The 23,677-nt window shown below is 38.1% G+C and overlaps 1 protein-coding gene and 1 pseudogene across 1 annotated transcript in view; both read left to right on the top strand.

The window, feature by feature from the left end:
- Window positions 1–7,625: 7,625 nt before the first annotated feature.
- Window positions 7,626–23,677, top strand: part of LOC135968643 (uncharacterized) — a 62,839-nt gene continuing 46,787 nt past the window's right edge. Inside the window, exon 1 of the mRNA XM_065536269.2 lies at window positions 7,626–8,300. Coding sequence (XP_065392341.1) covers window positions 7,626–8,300 — 675 coding nt within the window. The remainder of the gene's footprint in view (window positions 8,301–23,677) is intronic.
- On the top strand, window positions 7,741–17,148 carry LOC135968642 (mannosyl-oligosaccharide 1,2-alpha-mannosidase IB-like; annotated as a pseudogene).

The raw sequence follows: 23,677 nt of genomic DNA, 5'->3' as shown, positions 1-23,677 counted from the left end.
GCTGTGTTTCTCATAAACGGCTTATTATTTTGAGGTGTATTCTTTCAATGCCTACTTTGTTGAGGGTTTTATCATAAATGGATGTTGGATTTTATCAAAAGCTTTTATGCATATATTGAGATAGCCATATGGTTTTTTCTTTTTATTCTATTTATGTGGTTAATCACATTTATCAATTTGCACATGTTAAGCCAGCCATACATTTCAGGAATAAAGCTTACTTGTTCATGGTGTTTTAACTCTTTGATATTCTGCTGGATTTGATTTGTTACTATTTTGTTGAGGAGTTTTGTGTCTATGTTCATAAAGGATATTGGTCTGAAGTTTTCTTTTTTCATTGAGTCTCTGCCAGATATTGGTATCAGGCTGATCCTGGCTTCACAGAAAAAGTCCATCCTCCTTGAATTTTTTTTGAAATGGTTTCAGTAGGATTGATGTCAGTTCTTCCTATATCTGGTAGAATTCAGTTGCAAATCCATTTGATCCAGGGCTATTTTTTGTTGGTATGTTCTTTATTACTGATTTAATTTCAAAAATTGGTATTAGTCTATTTGGGATTTTTATTTCTTCCTGACTTAGTCTTGGGAAGTTGTGCATTTCCAGGGATTATCCATTTCCTTTAGATTTTCCAGTTTGTGTGCATAAAGGTGTTCATCACAGTCTTTGATGATCTTTTATATCTCTTTGGGATCAGTTTTAACATTACCTGTGTCATTTCTGATGGTGTACTGTGTTTATTTGAATCCCCTCTCTTTTTTTTTCTTTGTTAATCTACCTGTAGTCTATCAAACTTATTTATCCTTTCAAACAACCAGCTTTTGGTTTTGTTGCACCTTTGCATGGATTTTCTGGTCTCAAGGTTTTTTCAGATCTTCTCGGATTTTCATTAATTCTTTTCTTCTGCTAGCTTTGGAGTAGTTTGTTCTTCTTTTCTTGTTCCTTTAAGTACAAAGTTAGCTTATTAACTTCAAATCTTTCTGACTTTTTGTTGAAGGCATTGAAGGTTACTTTCCTCTTAACACTGCTTTGGCTGTATATCAGAGATTTTGGTAAGTTGTGTTCCATTTTTACTAATTTCAAATAATTTTTATTTCTGCCTTAATTTCAGCATCTACTCAGGAGTTATTTGAAGTAAATTGTTTAATTTCCATGTATTTGTGTAGATTGGAGAGATCTTTCGGTTTCCATTTCGATACTTATTGCACTGTGGTTAGAGGTTATGCTTGGTATAATTTCAATTTCTTTAAAATTTATTGAAACTTGCCTTATGACTGAGCATGTGGTTGAACTTAGAATACACTGCGTGTGCAGATAAGAATAATTCTGTAGTTGTTGAGTGGAGTGTTCTGTGGATGTCTATTAAGTCCAATTTGTCAACTGTCAATCTTAATTCCAGAGATTCTTTGTTAGTTTTTTATTCATACGATCTGGCTAACACTGTCAGTGGGGTGTTGAAGTCTCCACTGTTATTGTGTGGTTGTCTAAGTCTGTTCATAGGTCGAGAAGAAGTTGTTTTATGAATCTGGGTGCTCCAATGTTGAATATATTTATTGTTATCATTGTATAATGCCATTCACTGTCCCTCTTATTTTTTATTGGCTTAAAGTCTATTTTATCTGACACAAGAATAGAAACTCTGGCTCTTTTTTGTTTTCTGTTTGCATGGTAGGTCTTACTCTATCATTTTACTTTGAGCCTGTAGGTGTTATCACATGTGAAACGGGTCTTTTGTAGACAACAGATGGCTGGATCTCGTCTTTTTATTCAGGCTGCCACTTAATGTCTTTTAAATGGGGTGTTCAGCCCATGTATATTCAAGTTTAGTCCTGATGTGTGTGATTTTGATTCTGTGATGCTGTTGTTAGCTGGTTGTGGTGTAGACGTGATTGTGTAGTTGTTTTATAGTGCCTGTAGCTGTGCACTTCAATGTGCTTTTGTGGTAATAGGTATTGTTCTTTCTAATCTATGTTTTTTAACACTTCTGTTAAGAACCTCTTGTAAGGCTAGTCTAGTTGAAATATATTCCCTCAGCATTTGCTTATCTGAGGAAGACCTTATTTCTCTGTCATTTATGAAGCTTAGCTTGTCAGGATATGAAATTCTTGGTTGGAATTTTTTTTTAAGTACATTAGAAATAGACCCTCAATCTCTTCTGGCTTATAAGGTTTCTTCTGATTGGTCTGATGCTAGCCTGATCAGGAATTGCCCCTGCCTCTTCTCTTTAGCTGCTTTTACATTTTTGGCTTTTTGAGTTTGTTTTGTTTTGTTTTTTTCATTGAACTTGATGAATCTAATGACTATGTGCCTTGGGGATGGTCATCTTGCATAGTATGTGGTGGGACTTCTCTGTATTTCTCGAATTTGCATGTCAACGTCTCTAGCAAGATTAGGGAAAATTTTCATGAACTATTACCTTAAACACATTTTCCAAGTTGCTTATTCTCTCTCCTCTCTCAGGAATGCCAGTGAGTCACAGATTTGATCTCTTTACATAATCCTATAGTTTTTGAAGACTTTGTTCATTTTTCTCAATTCTTCTTTCTTTATTTTTGTCTGACTGAGTTAATTTGAAGAACTGGTCTTCAAGCTCTGAGATTCTTTCCTCAGCATGATGAGTTCCACTGTTACTACTTCCAACTGTATTATAAAATTCTTGTAGTTAATTTTTCACCCCAAATAGTTCAGTTTGGATCTCTCTTAAGAGGGCTATTTTGTCTGTTAGCTCTTTAATCATTTTTACTGAATTGCCTGTCTTCCTTGAATTGAGTTTCGACTTTTTCCTTGGTCTCAATGAGCTCTCTTGCTGTCCAGATTCTGAATTCCATGTCTGTCACTTCAGACAATTGATTAGTTAAGAAGCATTGCTGGGAGCTAGTGGGCTTGTTTTGAGGTAAAAAGACAGTCTTTTTTTTTTTTTTAACTGCCAGAGTTCTTATGCTTATTCTTTCTCATCTAGGAGAGCTACTATTACTTTAACTGTGGTGCAAGTTTAGTATAGTCAGTTTGCTTCACTCTTGGAAAATTTCAGAGGGATACGGCTGTACACAGAATGTTTGTTGTTGAATTCCTGATTTTGGTTTACAGAGGGGGTGAGTGAGTAAAAGTTATTTTTGGTGTTGTAGTTTGGGCTATTTTGCATTATTTGGCACTTGAGAGCCATGGGCGGTAGACAGGTTCTTTCTCAGATGCATGGCTCCTTGGTACATCATTGCGTTTGCAGTTGTGTTCTTTAGTATGTGCGGGAAAGATCAATATCCACAATTGCAAAGATAAGGAACCAACCTACGTATCAGCTTATCAATGAGTAAAGAAAATGTGGTGTGTGTGTGTGTATGTGTGTGTGTATATATATATATTATACGTGTGTGTGTCTACATATGTGTGTGTATATATATACGTATGTGTGTGTGTATACACATATATACACAGAGAGAGAGAGAGAGAGCATGAAATACTACTCAGTCATGAAAATAAACAAAATAATGTCTTTTGCAGCAACTTGGATGGAGCTGGAGGCCATTATTTCAAGTGAAGTAGCTCAGGAATGAAAAACCAAATATATATTCTCACGTAAAAGTGGGAGTTAAGCTATGAGGATGCAAAGGCATAGAGTGATATAATGAACTTTGGTGGGGAATGTTGACAGAGAGGTGATGGATAAAAGACTACATATTGGGTAGAGTGTACACTGCTTAGGTGACATGTGCACTGAAATTTCAGAAATCACCAGTAAAGAACTTATCTATGTAACCAAAAACTACCTGCACCCCAAAACCCATTGAAATAAACAAATGTGGTACATATTCATCAGGAAATACTACACAGCCATAAAAAATGAAATAATGTCATTTGTAGCAATATGGATGAAGCTGGAGGCTAGTATCTTAAGCAAATTGACACAGAAAAAAAAATCAAACATTGCATGTTCTCATTCATAAGTGGGAGCCAAATCTCGGATACAGATGGACATAAAGATAGGAATAACCCACCCTGAAGACTCCAAAAGGAGGGAGGGAGGGATGAGGACAAGAACTGAAAAACTTCCTATTGGGTACTATGTTCACTGTTTGGATGATCAGATCAATAGAATCCAAATCCTCAGCATCATACAGTTTACCCTTGTAGCAAACCTGCACATGTATCCACTGAATCTAAAATAAAAATGGAAATTTATATATTTATACATATATGCATAGAAATATATAAATTTTATATAAATCTATATATTTCTTATGCTTAAAAGCAAATATTAACATTTATATATGAGAAATATATTACTATATCAATATTTATTTCCCATATTATATATTAGAAATATATTAATATTAATATTACATTATTTAATAATTAATCATATTATTTCTCATAAAATATTTATATATAAAATATTTTTTCAATATCTCAAAATAACTTAAACAAAATAATTCCATAAAGTAAAATATAAAATTATCTTTGTCAAAATCCATCACTGTTTCCACACTCACACCTAAGTGAATATTATTGACCATTCAAAGTTTGGTGTGAAGGTTTGTGGATTTTTATAATGCTTATACTTCTTTTACTTTACAATTTTTAGTCAAATGACAATATCTTATGGGTCCTTTTACAATTCAATGCATATAAATCTTATTTAAACAGCTGTTTTGTAACATGTTATGAATAAGGCATGCGTTATTTAACTTAATGCTGCAAAGAATATGTAGGTGTTCTTAAGGTAATAATGTTTCAAAGGACACAAAAATATCTGAATTATTTTTCAAACCAATTATTTCTCTGTAAAATTAATTTAAAGGAGATGTAGGTACGAAAAGGTAAAAAAGAGAGAGAAAAGTAACTTTATTATTAGATGAGGCGTTGACTCAGGTTGAATAAACTAGCTATCTGGTCTGAATTCTTTGGAAATCTCCTTTTTCTTATGATAGTAGACTGAAGGAGTCCTGAGTCAAAGCCCCTTTATCCTGTTTCTCCTCCCTTCCCCAAGCATGATTCTTGAATATAATCAACCTCATGTTTGCACCCAACAGTGCCATAGGGAAAATGACATAGGAAAAGACACAGAGTATGAGGGTGAGAACAAGACTAACTCTCCAAGACTCTTTGGTGGCGTTAATGCATAGAGAAAAGGAAGAAAAACAATGAAACAAAAAGAAAAAGGAAAAAAGGAAGAGAGAGAGGAGGAGGAGGAGAGGGGAAAACCAGACTCAGGTGTAATTGTAATACTTTAAAATATTAATCTCTAGAAATAATTCCTTTATTCTGTCCTGAAATCTAACCAATCATATTAACTTTCAAGGGGGCAAAAATCAAAGACATGAGAAAAGAAAGGAGCATGGAGAATTCTCCTCTCCTTGAGGCTAGGTTACCATTCCAATAATTTTTAAATCCATCCCTTTGTCTCCGAACCCATAGGCTCTCCTACAAGCCAACATCATCCCTACAGCAACATGCCAAACTTTCTTTTCTCCATATTTATTTTTCGAGAACCCATTCCCTAGCAGTGGTCTGAGGGGACTCATCCAAAATATCCCTTATAAAAATCTTTTGATAACTTTCCATTCCCTATAGCAAAAATTTCAGCATAGACAAATCAATTAAATGATACAGCACATTAACAGAAAGATAAAAACTACATGGTTATCTCAGTAGATACAGAAACAAAATTTGAAAACAATCTAACACTCCTGGAAAATTAGAAATAGAAGAAAATTTCCTCAATATAGTACAGGCCATCTATGAGAAACTCACAGTTAACGTAATAATCAGGGAAAACTGAAAGCTTTTCCTCCAAAATCAGGAACAAGACAAGAATGCCCACTGTCACCACTTCTTTTCAACACAGTACTGGAACTACCAGCAAGAGCAATTAGGCAAGGAAAAAAAAGAAAGAAACAAAAGACATTCACATGAGAGGACAAGCAGTAAAATTATCCCTGCAAATAGCAAGGTCCTATACATAGAAAACCCTACAAATTCCATTAAAAAATGTTAGAACTAAGGAATAAATTCAGTAGTTTTAGGTACAAAATCACCAAAAAAATCAGTTGCACTTCTTTACATCATAATGACCTACCTGAAAAGAAGTCAAGAAAACTATCCAATTTAAATAGTATTTAAAAAAAAAAAAACACTTAGGAAGATATTTAACCAAGGGTTTGAAGGATCTAGACACTCAACACTACAAAATATTGATGAAAGAAATTGAAGACAAAAATAATAGAAAATATATATCAGATTCATGATCAATATTGTTAAAATTACCATACTACCTACAGCATACTACAAATTCAATACAATTCCTGTCAAAATTCCAATCACCTTTTTCTGAATAAATAAAAATAATTCTAAAATTTGTGTGGAACCACAAAAAGCTCTAGACAGCCAAAGCACTCTTGAGAGAGAACAAAGTTGGAAGCATCACTTTTCCTGTTTTTAGATTATATTATTAAGACATATTTATCAAACCAGCATGATACTGACATAAGAAAAGACATAGCAATCAATCGAACAGAATAAAGAGCCCATAAATAAACCCACACATTTAAGGTCAATTTATTTTAGACAAAGTTGCCTAGGAGACACAATGGAAAAAGGATAGTCTCTTCAATAAATGATGTTTGGAAAACTGGATATTCACATGCAAGAAAAAAAAAATAGAAGAAGAAATAAAAGGAAAAAAAGGAAGGTAGGAGAAAGGAAAAGAAATTAGACTCTTTATTTTACGGCACATACAAAAATCAATTTGAAATGGATTAAAGGTTTAAGTGTAGGATCTGAAACTACAAAACTCCTAGAAGAAAACAAGGAAAGGCTCCTTGACATTTGTCTTAGCAAAGATTTTTTGGATATACCACAAAGCACGGGCAAAAAAATAAAAAATAGACAAATGGTATTACATCAAACTAAAAAGCTTCTGCACAGCAAAGGACGCAATCAACAAGATGAAAAGGTAACCCACAGAATAGGAGAAATGTTTGCAAACCATAATCTAATGAGAGGTTAGTATTCAAAATATATATGGTACTCAATCTAATAGCAAAAAAAAAAAAAAAAAAAAGAAAGAAAGAAAGAAAGAAAAAAAAGAACCACCCAAATAAAAACAGGTATATCTTCCGAATAGGCATTTTTTTCAAAAAAATAAAAAAGTTACTAACAGGTATAAATACATAAAGGTGCTTGACATCACTATCAGGGAAATTCAAATCAAAACCACAATGAGATACCACCTCACTTCTGCTACAATCACTATTACTAAAAATAGTCACCAACACCTCACAAGAGAGAACAACTGTTGCAGAGCGTGTAGAGAAAGGGAAGTCCTTGTACACTGTTGGTGGGAATGTAAATTGGTGCAGACATATGAACTAACATATAGATGTTCCTTAAAAAGTTAAAAATACAACTCACTTCTGGGTATGTACTGAAAGAAAGGAAATCAATATCTTAAAGAGATAATCTGCACTTTATTACGGCGTTATTTAAACCAGTCAAGACACAGAAACAACCTATCAGTCCACAGAGGGATGACTGGATACAGAAAACGCGGGATATATATTTAATGAAATATACTCAGCCAGAGCAAGGCAGAAACCGCCGTCTGTGACCTTGTGTCTGACCTGGAGGAATTCATGCTAAGAGAAATGATCCCGACAGAGAAAGGCAGACCCAGGATGGTGTCACTTAACTGTGGACTCCAGGAAGCGCGCCCCACGCTCAATCGCTGGTGCCGCCCACTAGCGTGTCGGGGCGGGTTCGGGAGGCGCCCCATCGGCCCTGTCCTCCATCTCCTCCGTGTGTGCGCCCGGCTCGTGTGGCCCCGCAGCTGTTCCGCGCCCACTGGGCCTGGGGAGGCAGAGGCCCGGCCGCAGCCCTGCTCCTGGGCGCCGTCTCTCAGCAGCAGCAGCCAGGCCGAACCGGGCGCCACGCTAGGCGGCGCGGAGGAGGCCCCCACGGCGGCTGGCCAAGGACAAGAAGCCGGCCTCTGCCCGCCCGAGAAGCGGCTGCTCGCGCGCGCCCGGGGCCACCCGCTGCCCCGAGGAATGGGCAGGCGCGGGCCCCGGGCTCTCGGAGCAAGGGTCGCTGCTCGGCTCCTTTGCACGCTGCGGAGCGCGGGGCTCGGCCGGGCGCGGCGGGGTCGGTGGCAACTCGCTCGGGAGCAGGCGCCTGGTGAACTGACCGACCGCAGGGGCCGCCGCGCCTTCCCTGCCTGCGAGCCGAGCTTCTCGGGGGCGGCGGAGGAGGAGGAAGGTCTGTCCGGACAGGCCCGTGCGGCGGCGACAGCGACAGCGGCTGGCCGGGCTCAGGTACGTTGGATGTGACTGCCCGGAGGCAGCCTCGGAGCTCTGCCCGGCCCGGGAGACTGCCTGGCAGCGTCGGGAAGCGCGGGCGGCCGGTCCCTTCCTGCTCCTTCCCTCAGCGCCTTTGTCTTGGCCTCCCGGAAGCGGGAAATCTTCCTCCCGGTTTTCAGGCTTCGGTGGAGACCCTTACTTTTTCCACCACTAAGGTTAAGAGATTCTGGAATAGAAGTACCAGAGGAGATGGTGAACCTTCTGCAATTCCTCGGATTTAGCCAGACTCCCTTTTGCGGCAGAAGACCACCCTTGAGCACCTCCCCAAGGGGTAGCTCCTTTGCAGTGTGACTTCTCTGATCTACCCTTAGGAATGAAGAGTCTTCTGATAACCTGATAGGGCCCTGAAAGTCAAAGGGCAAACGAGATCTCCTAGGACATAAGTTTGTGATCGTTTGAGGCGGGGGGTCACTCACGTTTCTGAATGGAATTGGAGGAGCGTCAAAGCGTTGCCTGTGAAGAAGCGCGGCAATCCTTTAAGTTGAGCAAAATTGAGTTTTTCCATTTTTGCCAATATTTTGAAGACAGTTCAGTGTATCGTGCATTTGCTATAAGATGAGAACTTTATGGAGTATTGTCTTCAAGAGCATAAACGATGACTACCCCAGCCCTGCTGCCCTCTCCATACGTGGGATCCCACCTCTGAACCTGGGGCTGTCCTCCCGACATCACAGCGCTACTTTGAGACTTTCTGCGAAGACACTTATTTTTAGTGCCTTCATCACCCGGTGTTTGGGGGCATTCTTTTTTCTTCTAGGCTTCTCAAAACGCAAACGCTTTGATCTGGGTTTAGACGATGTGTTAATTCCTCATGTAGTAGCTGTCGAAGGGGCTAAAAACCCTGAAGTCTTCCTTATCTATGCACTCAATTAACATACACACAGGGAAGAAGAAGAAGAACCTCTGAGACATAAAATTCGAGCTGATTATGAGAAGGCCCTGGAAGAGACAAAAGAAAAGTTGAGAAAGTCAGGCAGCCTGGGCTGTGGCTCACACCTGTAATCCCAACACTTTGGGAGGCCAAATCCGGAGGATGGCTTTCATCTAGGAGTTTGAGACCAGCCTGGGCAACGTGATGAGACCATGTCTCCACAAAAAATCAACAACTAGCCAGGCGTGGTAGTGCCCTCTTGTAATCCCAGCTATTCTGGAGTCTAAGGTGGGAGGATTGCTTGAGCCTGGGAGGTGGAGGCTGCAGTGAGTCCTGATGACACTGCAACACTCAGCCTGGGTTACAGAGTGAGACCACATCTCAAAAAAAGAAAGAAAGAAAAGTCAAGCAAGGAAATCCAAGCAGAAATTCAGACAGAGAAAAATAAGGTCCAAGAAATGAAGACAGAGAACAAGCCACTGCCACCAGTTCCTATTCCAAACTTTTTAGGCATGAAAGGTGGAGACCCGGAAGACAACATAAGAAAACGGAAAAAAAAATTAAAGCATGAAACATGCCTAGGATAATTATAGGACATACAGTTGGGGACATAATGAACTCAGACCTATTAAAAGGAAAGGTTGTACCACTAACATTTGAAAGTTCACAAATGGGTGCTACCATTGTAGATGCTTTGGATACCCCTTATATCATAGGGCTCCATGCTGAATTCCTAGATGTGCAAAGATTGTTTAAGACAACCTTGAGGTCAGTGTGAATTCAGAGATGTTTGTGTTTGAAGTCAGCATTCAGTTTATTGAAGGCCTATTTGCAGCATATCACCTTTCAGGAAAGGAGATATTCAAGATTAAAGCTGTGCAACTGGCTAAGAAACTTTTTCCTGCCTTTCACACATCTACTGGGATTCCCTGGACAATGGTACATTTACAGAGTGGAGTAGGGTGTAACTGAGGCTAGGGGCCTCCATGTAGCAGCATTCTGGCTGAATCTGGTACACTGCATATGGAGTTCGTCCACCTCAGCTACTTGACAGCAGACCTGGTTTACTACAACAAGGTCATGTACATGCGGAAACTGCTTCAGAAAATGGATTGTCCAAACGGTCTTTATCTAAATTGTTTGAACCCCAGAGCAGGGCACTGGGGTCGGTATCACACATCACTTGGTGATCTTGGAGACAGTTTTTATGAATACTTACTGAGAGCGTGGTTGATGTCAGATAAAACAGACTATGAATGGAGAAAGATGTGTGATGATGCCCTTGAGGCTGTAAAAAAACAAATACTCCCATAGATGTCTTATCTTTAGTAAAGAATGGATCAGTGGGCACTTGGAAAACAAGATGGGCATCTGGCCTGCTTTGCTGGGGTAAGGTTTGCACTAGGAGAAGATAGTTCCAGAATGGATAACGTCTATCATTATTTAGAGCTGGGGTGGAAATTGCACGTACATGTCATGAGTCACATGACAGACCGCATTAAAGCTAGGTCCTGAGTCATTCAAGTTTGATGGTGCAGTGGAGGTTGTGGCTGTCAGGCTGAAAAGTATTATATCCTCTGTCCAGAAGTAACTGAAACCTATTGGTACCTATGGTGATTCTCTTACAATCCAAAATACAGGCAGTGGGGCTGGGAACAAAACTGGCCATTGACAAGTATTGCTGAATCAGTGGTGGATTTTCTGGAGTTAAAAATGTACATTTCTCTACTCCTACACATGATGATGTACAGTGGGGTGTCTTTATTGCCGAAACACTAAAATATTTGTATGTGCTGTTCTCCAGTGTTGACCTTTTACCTTTAGACTACCAGGTGTTTAATACAGAGGCTCACCCTCTCCCTGTGTTACATTTAGCCAGCACCACACTTAGGTAATTCTGCTGTTGGATAAAAGCAGTTTCAAGGACCAGGACCAGGACCAGTCTCACCTGTTTTGTTTACGTGGACCACTACAGAAATTAGTCTGAAAACCTAGACTTCTAAGTCAACATGATAGTGGTCATATAAGAATGATGTGTGTTATAGCAAAGATCACAATTACTTTTGCATCACCTGGTACTCTACAAACCATATATATTTTGTATATATATAAATAATGTATATTATATATGTATATATAGCTTTATATAAAACTATATGTATATATAGAGTTATATAGAGTTTTATATAGAGAGAGAGTTATATATATTTGTACACACACACACACACACATACATATATGGTTTGTAGAGTTCTGGAGTCTGGAGACAAGACTTCCTAAGAGAAACCCAAGAATATAGAGCACCTTGCAGGAGTTAAGGATGGCCTTTGGAACCAATTATGTATTCCTACAGTGGAGCAACTGTCAAATATTCCACATTGTTTCATTTTTCTCCATTTTAATAATGTAATGAACTAAGGTAAAGAAAAAAGATAGTATAACTGCATCAGTGACAACAAACAGAAGTGCAGTCCATGTCTGAATTTTCAAGTTCCGTATTGGATGACCAGACTGGCAGTCATTTCAAATCCTATTTAATAGGTTTAAATAAAATCTCTTGTATTTAAATTTCATGGCTAAATTTAGTTTCCTCCAGGGGCATGATCTCACAAAAAATACTCTTCCAGTCTTTGTCTTCATATGAAATCATTAAAACTTCTATTTATCATAACTACTACTTATAAGCCTGAGTTTGAGACTTTGTTCATGTGGTTCTGTCAGTGGTGGTAGCATGATAAAAAGTGCGGAAAATGCCACAATTGGTTGCCATGAAATCTGTTCTAAAAGAAATTCTTTGTTTTGCTGGTAGGAGATTATTTTTCTGAACTAATAAATCTACCAATTAAGTTGTATCTACTTTAATCTCATAATAACATTAGGATAGTCATCCAACTCACAACTTTATTTGTGTGACTTGGCAAAATTCACTGTACTATTATGTAGCTCTGAATTTGCCTTGATAAGCTAAATTACTTTTACAACTCATTAAAGCAAAAACAAAACACAATGCAACTTTCTTAAATATTCTATCTGGGATGATACCCTTTATTATCTTACCAGGTGAGTGTGCCATTCACAGATATTTTATGTTTTAAAATTTTTTCTATTGATGTGTATAGAAATCAGAATAATTTGAATAGCTTCAAAATAGTTTTCAGTGATAAAAGCATCGAAGTATCTCAGAGATTTTCTCTTACTATCAGTAGGTTTGCATTGTTATTTCTTTTTAAATAAATTACTAATTCTTTATATTTTGGCAAAAAAGTTTATCAGTAACTATGGTGTAAGATAAATATCTAATGCTTACAAATTTTCTGTCACAAACTGAAGGGTTGTTTTTATTGTTTTAATTTAATTTAGGCATCTTCCATTGACATTAATAAAATTGCAAACAGTATAACTAGTATGATATTTACTCTGAATTTTAAGATTTTATGAAACAAAGTTCATACAAGAAATCCACCTTGGAATTCTGAAGGTTTATTTTCTTATTTGATAGCATGTCTTTTAAACTTAGCTTTTAGATTTAAGTTGGGAAAAGATTTAATGAATGAATATAATTAAATGTTTTCCAAGGTAGTTCATCTTATACCAAAAATTATTAAATAGTTCTCACAGCCCAGCCAATAATCCATAAATGGCAGCCACTACAAAAGTTTTCAATAAACATAGAAAATAAGGATGTAGAGCCAGTTACAATTGAGTTTTTAAGAGAGTTAAATTTTAGGACATACTTTGAGATTGTAATATTTTTTACTACTTGAACCTTTAAAATTTTTAAACGATAAAGGTAGATTACTATAACTTTAGAAGAGAAAAGGGAAAGTACTTGGTTCTTGAAAAAGCCTTCTTGCTAAAAATAGCACAAGCCCACTTAACAAATCACTGAAAAAAAAGGCAAGAAAATTTAATTGTCAAAGACCCAGAGAAGTTGTGCAGATAGCAGTGGAGTCTCCAAACTCTTATTTTGTTTGGAAGAATGCAGAGTAAGGAGGCCGCCTTGGTCTTCCAGGAAATTCTCAAGGGATGAGGAGACACAACCTGTATCTCCAAGGGCTCTCATTGTATTAGTCAGATGACTGGAGTTAAGAGAAGACAGAGAAGTATTCAAGCAGAGTCAGTTCACAAGCAAAGAATTTGAGAGGGTCTTCTACACCTCTCCATACCTTCTGTGGAATGACAAGACTGGACCTACAACAGTACTCCCTTTATTTTTTTATTGAGACAGAGTTTTGCTCTGCTGCCCAGGCTGGAGTGCAGTGGTGCAATCTCGGCTCACTGCAACCTCTGCCTCCCGGGTTCAAGCAATTCTCCTGCCTCAGCCTCCTGAGTAGCTGGGAGTACAGGCATGTTCCACCATGCCTGGCTAATTTTTGTATTTTTAGTAGAGACAGGGTTTCACCATGTTGGTCTGGCTGGTCTTGAACTCTTGACCTTGTGATCTGCCCACCTCGGCCTCCCAGAGTGTTGGGATTCCAGGCGTAAGCCACCGCGCCCGGCCCTCCATTTTTTTTCTTTTTTCTTCTCTCAATACCAAAGACAATTCAGGCCAGCTGCAAATAACTTGCCAGCGTTATGTTTTATTTTTGTTACAGATTTTTAACCCATTTCCCACGTAGGGGGAAAAAAAAAAAAAGTGCATCTTCCTGCCAGCACAGTATTCTTGGGGCAAACAGAAAATGAGTAAATTTCCTCCAAGATCAATTTTTATCTTATATTCTACTTAGTACCCATACTTTCCTCTCTTTTTTACAGCTTTTTGCATTTTGTAGACCTTATTACTCTGGTAAAATACTGCATTTATCAGCCCTTCTGTAAATAGCCCAGAAATGCCCCTCAACGAGTTGACACCTCACCTTGTGACTTTGGCACAAATGTGCAGAATAGATGGATTGGTTCGTGCATAACAGGAAAAAAAAATAGGAGTGTTAAACACCCCTCTACCTTCTACATGTATTTATCTTTATTTTAGAATAAAACTCTTTGGTTTAAGCCAGTTTTTTTTTTTTTTTTTTAATTCAACTTGTATTAAGTTGTCAAAACCAAGAGAATGAGGCCCTACCTGAAAAGAAGTCTCAGTGCAGAAAAACAAGTCCCCCATCAGGTGGTTCTTACCTTCCGGTGGACTGTGTGTTTCTAACACAACTTATAACCAGCTTCAAGCAGATGATTATATATAAAAGTCCAACCTGGGTATTGAAAGAATGCATTCTTTTTGTGGAGTATTGACTCGGATTCTCTATTATGTCATCTTGTGAACCCAGGGCTTTACTTAGTAGATTTTTTTTTTTTTTTTTTTTTTTGAGACGGAGTCTCGCTCTGTCCCCCAGGCTGGAGTGCAAAGGTGCGATCTCGGCTCACTGCAAGCTCCGCCTCCCGGGATCCCGCCATTCTCCTGCCTCAGCCTCCCGAGTAGCTGGGACTACAGGTGCCCACCATCGCGCCCGGCTAATTTTTTTTTGTATTTTTAGTAGAGACGGGGTTTCACCGTGTTAGCCAGGATGGACTCGATCTCCTGACCTTGTGATCCGCCCGCCTCGGCCTCCCAAAGTGCTGAGATTACAGGCGTGAGCCACCGCGCCCGGCTACTGAGTAGATTTTAACCAAGGAGTTTGAAATCTTGATTATCATCGTCTCATCTTCTCCACTGTCCGTCAAAGTCTTTTGCAAAACTCCAGGTTTGTTGATAAAAGATTGTGCTTTCAGTTCTCATTATAATGCAGTTTCTCCTTAAGCCCATATTTCTTCGAGTACATGAGTAAATGAGAGAATGAGTGAACAAACATTTATGAAGTATGTAATATGTGCCAAGCACTGTGCCTGGCACCTTGAAGCATTTGAACGTTTTATGTGATTCCAGTGGCACTTTCTGTATGAGAGCAGTTTATACAATTTTACATGTTTTTCAATATGAATCGTGTTACAACATTTTAAATTTTATATTTCATATAAATTAAAGAGAAAAGGTTTATAATACATTTTAAATAATATGTACTATATCACTAACTATAATTGTAGCTAAAAGTATTGAAAAATGTCAAAGAAACAGTTGATTTTTGATGGAACTTTGACTAAAATGTTTACTTTAGAAATAAAAACACTTTTAGTTTGCTATATCACTTCAATTATCAAAATCAATGTTTTATAGAAGTGCTGGTTTGAATTCAAAAAGCTTTTGTCACATCATTCGTGGGTAAAACTTGGAGTTGTAAATTGTCTTTGGTATGGGTTCTACTAAACAGTCCCATACTGTTAAATATAAAGAAAAAAATAATAAAATATTTTTAGGTTTCAAAAAGCTGTTTCTAGTAATAGGATTTTGAGTTCTTATTTATTTATTTTTAGATTTCCTCACACTCAAATTGGATAGCTCCCATCTCTCTCTCTCTCTCTCTGTCTCTCTCCCTCTTTCTTTCTCTCCTCTCCCTCTTTGTCTAAATCTATCTATCTGTATAATTTTTAAGTTAAACACAAAAAATTTGAATACTATATTTTAGTTAACAAACACAGTTGGTAACTAGTTTGGGCTGCACAAATTATAAGCAGAATGTTTGAGTAACCTGGTATGGTTGGGATATTTCTCTCCTCCAAATCTTGTGTTGGAATGTGATCCTTAGTGTCAGATGTGGGGCCTGGTGGAAGGTGTTTGAGTGATGGTGTGGATCCCTCATGAATGGCTTGGTGCCTTCCCCATGGTAATGAGCAAGCCTTTGTTCTGTTATTTCACATGACAGCTGGTGGCTTAAAGGAGCATGGCATCTCCCTGGCTCCCTCTCTCACCGTGTGACAAACCTGTTCCCTTTTGCCATCTGCCATGAGTGGAAGCTCCCTGAGGTCCTGGACTAAAGCAGATAGTGGCACTATGCAGAACTGTAAGGCAAATTAACCTGTTTTTAAAAATAGGGGTCGGGCCTGGTGGCTCATGCCTGTAATCCCAGCACTTTGGGAGGCCTAGGCAGGCAGATCACTTGAGGTCAGGAGTTTGAGCCTGGCCAATATTGTGAAACCCTGCCTCTACTAAAAATACAAAAATAGCCAGACACGGTGGTGTGCTCCTGTAGTTCTAGCAAACGGGAGACTGAGGTGGGAGAATCACTTGACCTGGAAGGTGGCAGCTGCAGTGAGCCAAGATCGTGCCACTGCATTCCAGTGGTGATAGAGTGAGACCCTGTCTTCGAAAAACAACAAATAAATACAAGTAAAGTAAAATAAATTACCCAGTCTGAAGTATTCCTTTATAACAACACAATATTGGCTAATACAAACCACATATGATAGGGAAATATATTAATCCACTTATTCTGGCTCAAGAACATTGGTGAAGATGATTTTGTTACTTCAGCTCATTCAGATTATGATGAAGATTCTCTTTCTAATTTACAACCAGTCAGAGAGCTTTTCTGCAAAGGGCAGATAGTAAATATTTTAGGTTATATGAGCCATACCATCTTTCTTCTTACTTCTGCTGTTGAAGTGTGAAAACAGATAGACATATTATGTAAATGAATGAGTATAGCTGTATTCCAGTAAAGCTTTATTTACATAAGCAAGTAAAGGACTGCATTTGACCCACAGGTCATAGTTTTTACCCCAATCCCAAGATTAAGTAGTGTAAGACCCTTTAGCCTTTTTTCTGTCTCTTTTCTCTGTGCTGTAAATTACATAAACATTTTAAAGCAAAAAAAAGTGAATGTAGAATATAAAACAATAACATTGAGTTCTTAGAAATAGAGTAGAATGGTGGTTGACAAGATCTAGGAGTGGGTCAAATTGGGAGATGTAGGCCAAAGTATACAAACTTTCCATTCTAAGATAAGTAAGTTGTGAGGATATAATGTAAAGCATGGTGACTACAGTTAATAATACTAAATTATATATTTTGAAATTTTCTAACAGTAGACCTTAAGCATTCTCATCAAAATGAAAGAAAAATTTAAGTCCCTGAGGTAGTGAATATGATAATTAACCTGACTGCAGCAATCAGTTCATAATATATACTTACTTCAAATCATTGTGTTGTACTTTTTAAATGCACGCAATTTTATTTTTCATATTTCTTCACCTCAATAAAGCTAAAGAAACTACATCAAAATAATTGTGATAAATCACATTAACGGAATAAAGAATGAAAATCATGTGGTGATTTTTTTTCAAGATGGCTAACTAGAGACATCAGATACCAGTTCTTCTTTGAAAGAAGATTTAACGTTACAGGTGAATAATCATGGCTTAAGTGAAATGCTGAGAGAAAAGTGTCAGAACCTTTTGGAGAACCCACAGGAAGAAGCTGGGAGTACAAGAAAAAAAAGGGGCATAGATGTCTGCCAGAGACTGACCCATGAGGAACTTGAATCCCATGGAAAGTGTAGATGGGAGTGTGTCTTTTTTCCCTCACCCTTGTACCCTACTGCTTACCACCAATTTGTCTGAGAGCCCCTCTGCCCTTGCAAACCCAGGCACCACTGTTGGCAATGATTGGGGAACTTCTGGAGGGCAGAGCACTGGGTGGTGAGTTCACATAGGTTTGCTTGCTCTCCCCCTGAAACCCGAGCTGAGATGGTGAGCACCATACAGACTGTACATCTGTTTGGGGCCTCTATTCTGTCCAGATAATTTTAACCCTTGTGTCTCTCTGCATCACTAGATCCCACACAAATGTTTCCCAGAACCTTCTCTGCCTCTGGCAACTGCAGGGGACCAGCAGGACCTTGGGGAGCCGCAAGATCCTTAGAGACCTAGCCTTTGATACAGGCCTTCACTAGGGAAGGGGGATTAGTACACCAAAGCACATTTTGGGACAAAGGAAACTGGAATGTACATTCTTCCCTGAGGGAGAGCCCCCCTCCCCACTTATAACCAGAAAATGGCTGTATTTCTCCCAGCAGAGACACAGGTGCAATGCTGATCTTTGAAAATGAGTATTGTCCTGTCAAAGTGGACAGGTGGCACCAGTGGCTGGGAACTGAAATGGAAAAGGCATCTTCGGCTCTCTCCATCACTGCTGCAGACACAGTCATGATGTTTTCTGCTGGGGTTTTGTGTGGGTGCACTTGGAAACAGGCTTTCAGTACACTTTGGGACAGCTGCACCCCAGTTGAAAGTGTCCCCACCAACCTGGACTTACTCAAAGGGTGGGACTTATCTCTTCCTCCCTATACAAAGTGGCAGCATTTCTGCACCATAGAATGAACCAGCTACAGAGTATGGACCAGCTACAGCTGTCTATTTCAAGCTGTGGGAAGAGGTTTTTTTTTCCAGAGGTCATTTCAGCTGTAGCCACAGGATGAATGTTTTCTATGAAATCTAGTTGCATTGCAGCCTGGAGATAAAGGACATTCTCTATCTGAACTGAAGGTTGTGAGCCCTTGAACAGGAGTAGATAAGGATGTGAGTTACATCCCTAGGATGAGGAGCTAGTGCAACACCCTCCACACCTCTACCACCTGGCGGAGACCCGTGTGCATCCCACAGTGAGCTTTCCCACCACCCCCTTCAAAGAAGGGGCTTTTGCTAGTCATCAAATTGTCAAACAACAAGCCAGCGTCTGCTAGTAAGTGCCAACTACTAAACAGTAAACTGAACTGTATAACCATATACAAAACTTGTTGGCAGAAGGGCATAATACTAGGGAATGAGATAATCTTCCTGAGGCCTCTGCACTCCCAGCCCTGCAAAAGATAGTGACTCAGATTATATACCTGTTATATTGCTACAACAATCAGCATTTGAGAAAGCCACTGCACAAAAACTGTCTATAACCAAGAAACTCATCTAGAGCCTTAGCGCCCTGAAAGCACCCAGAATTGAAGCCAAATGATTACACACAGCATGTAATCACACCCCCAAAAAAGAAAAGAATCGAAAATTGAAAATGTTATTCAAATGAAAGCAAATAAAAAATAACTAAGTGACAGCTTCTGTAAATGAGCAATAATGTGAAAACTTCAGCAGTAGAGAAAGACAGTGTTTTGACACCCACAAAGGATCACACCAGTTCTGAAGCAATGGATTGTAACAGAAATAAAACTAAAGTGACACATTAAAAAAATTAAAAATACTAATTGTAAGGAAGCTCAGTGAGATCCAAGAGAAAGTTGAAAACCAACATAAAGAAATCAGAATAACAATTCAGGATATTAGTACAAAATTTACTAAAGAGATATTTAAAAAACAAACAGAACTTATTGGAAATAAAAAACTCATTGAAGGAATTATAAAATGTAGTTGAAGGTTTTAACAATAAACCAGACAAGCAGAAGGAAGTTTCAGACCTTAAAGCTCAGTCCTTTGAATTAACCCAATCATAAGAAAATTAAGGAAAAAACATAAAAAAATTTTAAAACCCTCAAGAAATACGGGATTATGTAAAGTAATCAAACCTGCAAGCTATAGGCATTTCTGAGTGAGAAGAAGAAACAGTAAAAAGCATGGGAAATGTATCTAATTAGTTAAGAAACTTTTCTAATCTAGATAGAGAATTAGACATTCAGATATAAGAAGTGCAAATAACACCTGAAAGATTTTCTGCAAGATGGATCTCACCAGGGCATATATTCATCAGACAAACCAAAGTTAACATAAAGTAACAAATGCTGAAATCAGCTAGAGAGAAGTATCAAAGCACCTATAAAGGTAGTCCCATCAGAACCACAGTGGACTTCTTGCCAAAAACTGTACCACCCAGAAGAGATCAGGCTTCTATTTTCCGTCTTCTTAAAGCAAAGAACTGCCAGCCAAAACCTTTGGCTTTGGCTAAATTAAGCTTCATAAATGAAGGAGAAATAAAGTATTTCTCAGACAAGCAAATGCTCAGGGAATTTGTCACCTCTTGACTGGACTTACCAGAAATGCTCAGAAGACTTCTAAAGATGGAAATGAAAGGACAAAATTTGCCATCATAAAAGCACACATAAGTAAAAAGATCACATAATCTATAAAGCAGTTATACAATTGTTGCTACAAAACAACCAGGTGACAACATTATGACACCAATAAAAACACTGCATTTCAATATTACCCCTGAATGTAATTGGCCTAAATATTCCACTTACAAGATACAGACTGGCATATTAAATAGGAAAAGTAAGATACAAACATTTGCTGCCTACAAGAGACATACTTTAATGGTAAAAAGCCAAGCCTCAAAGAAAACCAGTGGGAAAAGATATACCACACAAATGGAAAACCAAAATGAGCTGAAATAGCCATACTTACATGAAATAAAACAGACTTCATCAACAGCATTAAAAAAAGAAAGAAGGTTATTACATAATAACAAAGGGCTCAATTCAACAAGAAGACATAACTATCTAAATGTATATGCACCCAATGCTGGAGCACCCATATTCATAAAACAAATACTGATAGACCTCAGAGAACAGATAGACAGCAATAATAATGGGGTATTAACACTGTTGACAATGCTGAGGCAGAAAATCAGCACAGAAACATTGCAGTTAAATTAGACTTCAGACCAAATCGACCCAACTGGCATTTTCAGAACATTTTACACAATGGTAGGATATACATTATTCTCATCTGCACATGAAATATTCTCCAAAATAAAGCATATATTTGGACATAAAGCAAATCTTAATAAATTAAAAACATCCAAAACAAATTAAGTGTCTCCTTGGATCATAGTGGAATAAAATTATAAATCAATACCAAGAGGAACTCTCAAAAATATGCAAATACATAGAAACTGAACAACTTGCTCCTAAATGACCTTTAGCTACCTGACAAAATCAAGGCAGAAAATTTAAAAACAATTTTCAAACAAAATAGAGACACAGCATGCCAAAACCTCTGGGATACAGCAAAAGCAGTGCTAAGTGAAAAGTGTATAGTGTCAAATACCTACATAAAAAAGTAGAAAATATCTCAAATTAATAACCTAATGTTGCACTACAAGGAATTAGAAAAACAAAAACAAACTAAGCTCAAACCTAGCAGATGAAAAGAAAGAACAAAGATCAGACCAAAACCAATGGGATTGAGAACAAAAAGAGATAAAAGAATAAACAAAATGACAAGTTTATGGAAAAGATAAAATTGATTGCTAGCTACACTAAAGAAAGAGAAAATTCAAATCAACACAATCAGAAATGATAAAGGTGGCATTACACCTGATGCCACAGAAATACACAAAACTACCAGAGACTACTGTGAGCATCTCTAAGCACACAAACTGGAAAACCTAGAGGAAGTGAATAAATTCTGGAAGCATACAACCTCACGAGAATAAACCAGGAAGAAATAGAAATCCTGAACAGACCAATAACAAGTCATGCGATTTAAGCAGAAATAATACATTTAAGCAGAAATAATACATTTCCCAACAAAAACAACAGCAAAAAGACAAGACCAGACAGATTCACAGCCAAATTTTACTAGACATACAAAGTAGAGCTGGTACGTATTACTAAAAGTATTTCAGGAAATTTAGCAAGAAAGATTCTTCCTTAACTCATTCTATGCAACCAGTATTGTGATATCAACATCAGGCAAGAACATAATAATAAAAAACTACAGACCAACGTCCTTGATGAACAACGATGCAAAACTCCTCAAGCAAAGATTTAAAAACTTGAGAAAAATATAAATGTTGTGTAACTTGTGTTTACAGATTAGAAGATTTATTATTGTTAAGATGTCTATGCTACCCAAGGTGATCTATAGATTGAATCTAATCTTTATCAAAATTCCAATGGAATTTTTCACAAATACAGAAAAACAATCCTAGCCTTCATATGGAATCACAAAAGACCCCTAATAGGGCAATCTTGAGCAAGAGAAGAAAGCAGAAGGCCAGGCACAGTGGCTCACAACTGTAATCCCAGCACGTTGAGAGCTGAGGCAGGCAGATCACTTGAGGCCAGGATTTTGAGACCAGCCAGGGCAACATGGCAAAACCCAGTCTCTACTAAAAATACCAAAAAAGTTAGCTGGGTGTGGTGGTGCACACCTATAATCCCAACTACTTGGGAGGCTGAGGCACAAGAATCGTTTGAACCCAGGAGGCAGAGGTTGCGGTATGTAGAGATTGCACCACTGCACTCTAGTGACAAAGCGAGACTCTGTCAAAAAAAAAAAATTTAAGGCTTCTAATTGAATTAAAACCTTTATAATTATGTAATGACCTGCTTTCTCCTTTGCTGTTATTGAAGTCTCTTTTTATCTGATAAAAGAATTGTAAGCCCTGGTCTTTTTTGTTTTCCATTTGCATAATAGTTTTCTCTCCATCCTTTTACTTTCAGTTTATATGTGTAGTTAAGTATGAGATGGATCTTTTGAAAACATTAGAAGGTTGGATTTTTAAAAATCAAACTTGGTCCTCTGTGCCTTTTAAGTGGGGGGCATTTAGATCATTATATTCAAGGTTAATATTGATATGGCTGCCTTTAAAATGTTTTATTTTGTTTTGACCTCAGAATGTTTGTCAGCTATATGCCTTGGGGATGATCATCTTGTATAGTATCTCATAGGGGTTTTTTCAATTTTTTGTGTTTGCATGTTGACCTGTCTAGTGAGATGGGGAACATTTTTATGAATTACATCTTCAAATAAGTTTTCCAGTTGCTTACACTTTCTTCTTTTCTCTCTGAAATGCCCATGAGTACTAGGTTCGGTTATTTTACATAATCCCATATTTCCTGGATTTTCTTGTTCAATTTTTTTTTCTTTACTTTTGTCTGACTGGGTTGATTTGAAGGAACTGTCTTAGAGATCTGAAATTCTTTGCTCTGCTTGGTCTAGTCTGTTGTTCAAGCTTCCATCTGTAGTTTGATACTCCTGTAGTGAATTTTTTTTTTTTTTTGGAGACGGAGTCTCGCTCTGTCGCCCAGGCTGGAGTGCAGTGGCCGGCTCTCAGCTCACTGCAAGCTCCGCCTCCCGGGTTTACGCCATTCTCCTGCCTCAGCCTCCCAAGTAGCTGGGACTACAGACGCCCGCCACCTCACCAGGCTAGTTTTTTGCATTTTTTAGTAGAGACGGGGTTTCACCGTGTTAGCCAGGATGGTCTCGATCTGCTGACCTCGTGATCCGCCCGTCTCGGCCTCCCAAAGTGCTGGGATTACAGGCTTGAGCCACCGCGCCCAGCCTGTAGTGAATTTTTTAATTCCAGAAGTTCAGTTTGGTACTTTCTTAATGTGCTTATGTTGTCTTTCAAATCTTGGATCATTTTTTCTAGCTTCCTTGGATTGGTTTCAACTTTCTCTTAAATCTCTTTGAGTTTTCTTGACACCCACATTCTGAATTGCATGTCTTTAACTTCAGATATTTCAATCTGGCTAGGATTAATTGCTAGGGAGTCAGTGTGATCTTCTAGAGGTGACAAAACATTCTGACATTTTCAGTTGCGAGAGTTCTTGTGCTAATTTTTTCTCATCTAAGAGAGCTGTCTTTTTTTTTAGTTTGCTGTCATTTGGATGGGACTTTTTTTTTTTATTCTTGCTCCCCT

The sequence above is a fragment of the Macaca fascicularis genome, chromosome 19 (assembly GCF_037993035.2).
Source record: "Macaca fascicularis isolate 582-1 chromosome 19, T2T-MFA8v1.1".
NCBI classification, from domain to species: Eukaryota; Metazoa; Chordata; class Mammalia; order Primates; family Cercopithecidae; genus Macaca; species Macaca fascicularis.
Note: the sequence above shows the minus strand (reverse complement) of the source record. Positions and strands in the feature narration are given on the sequence as shown.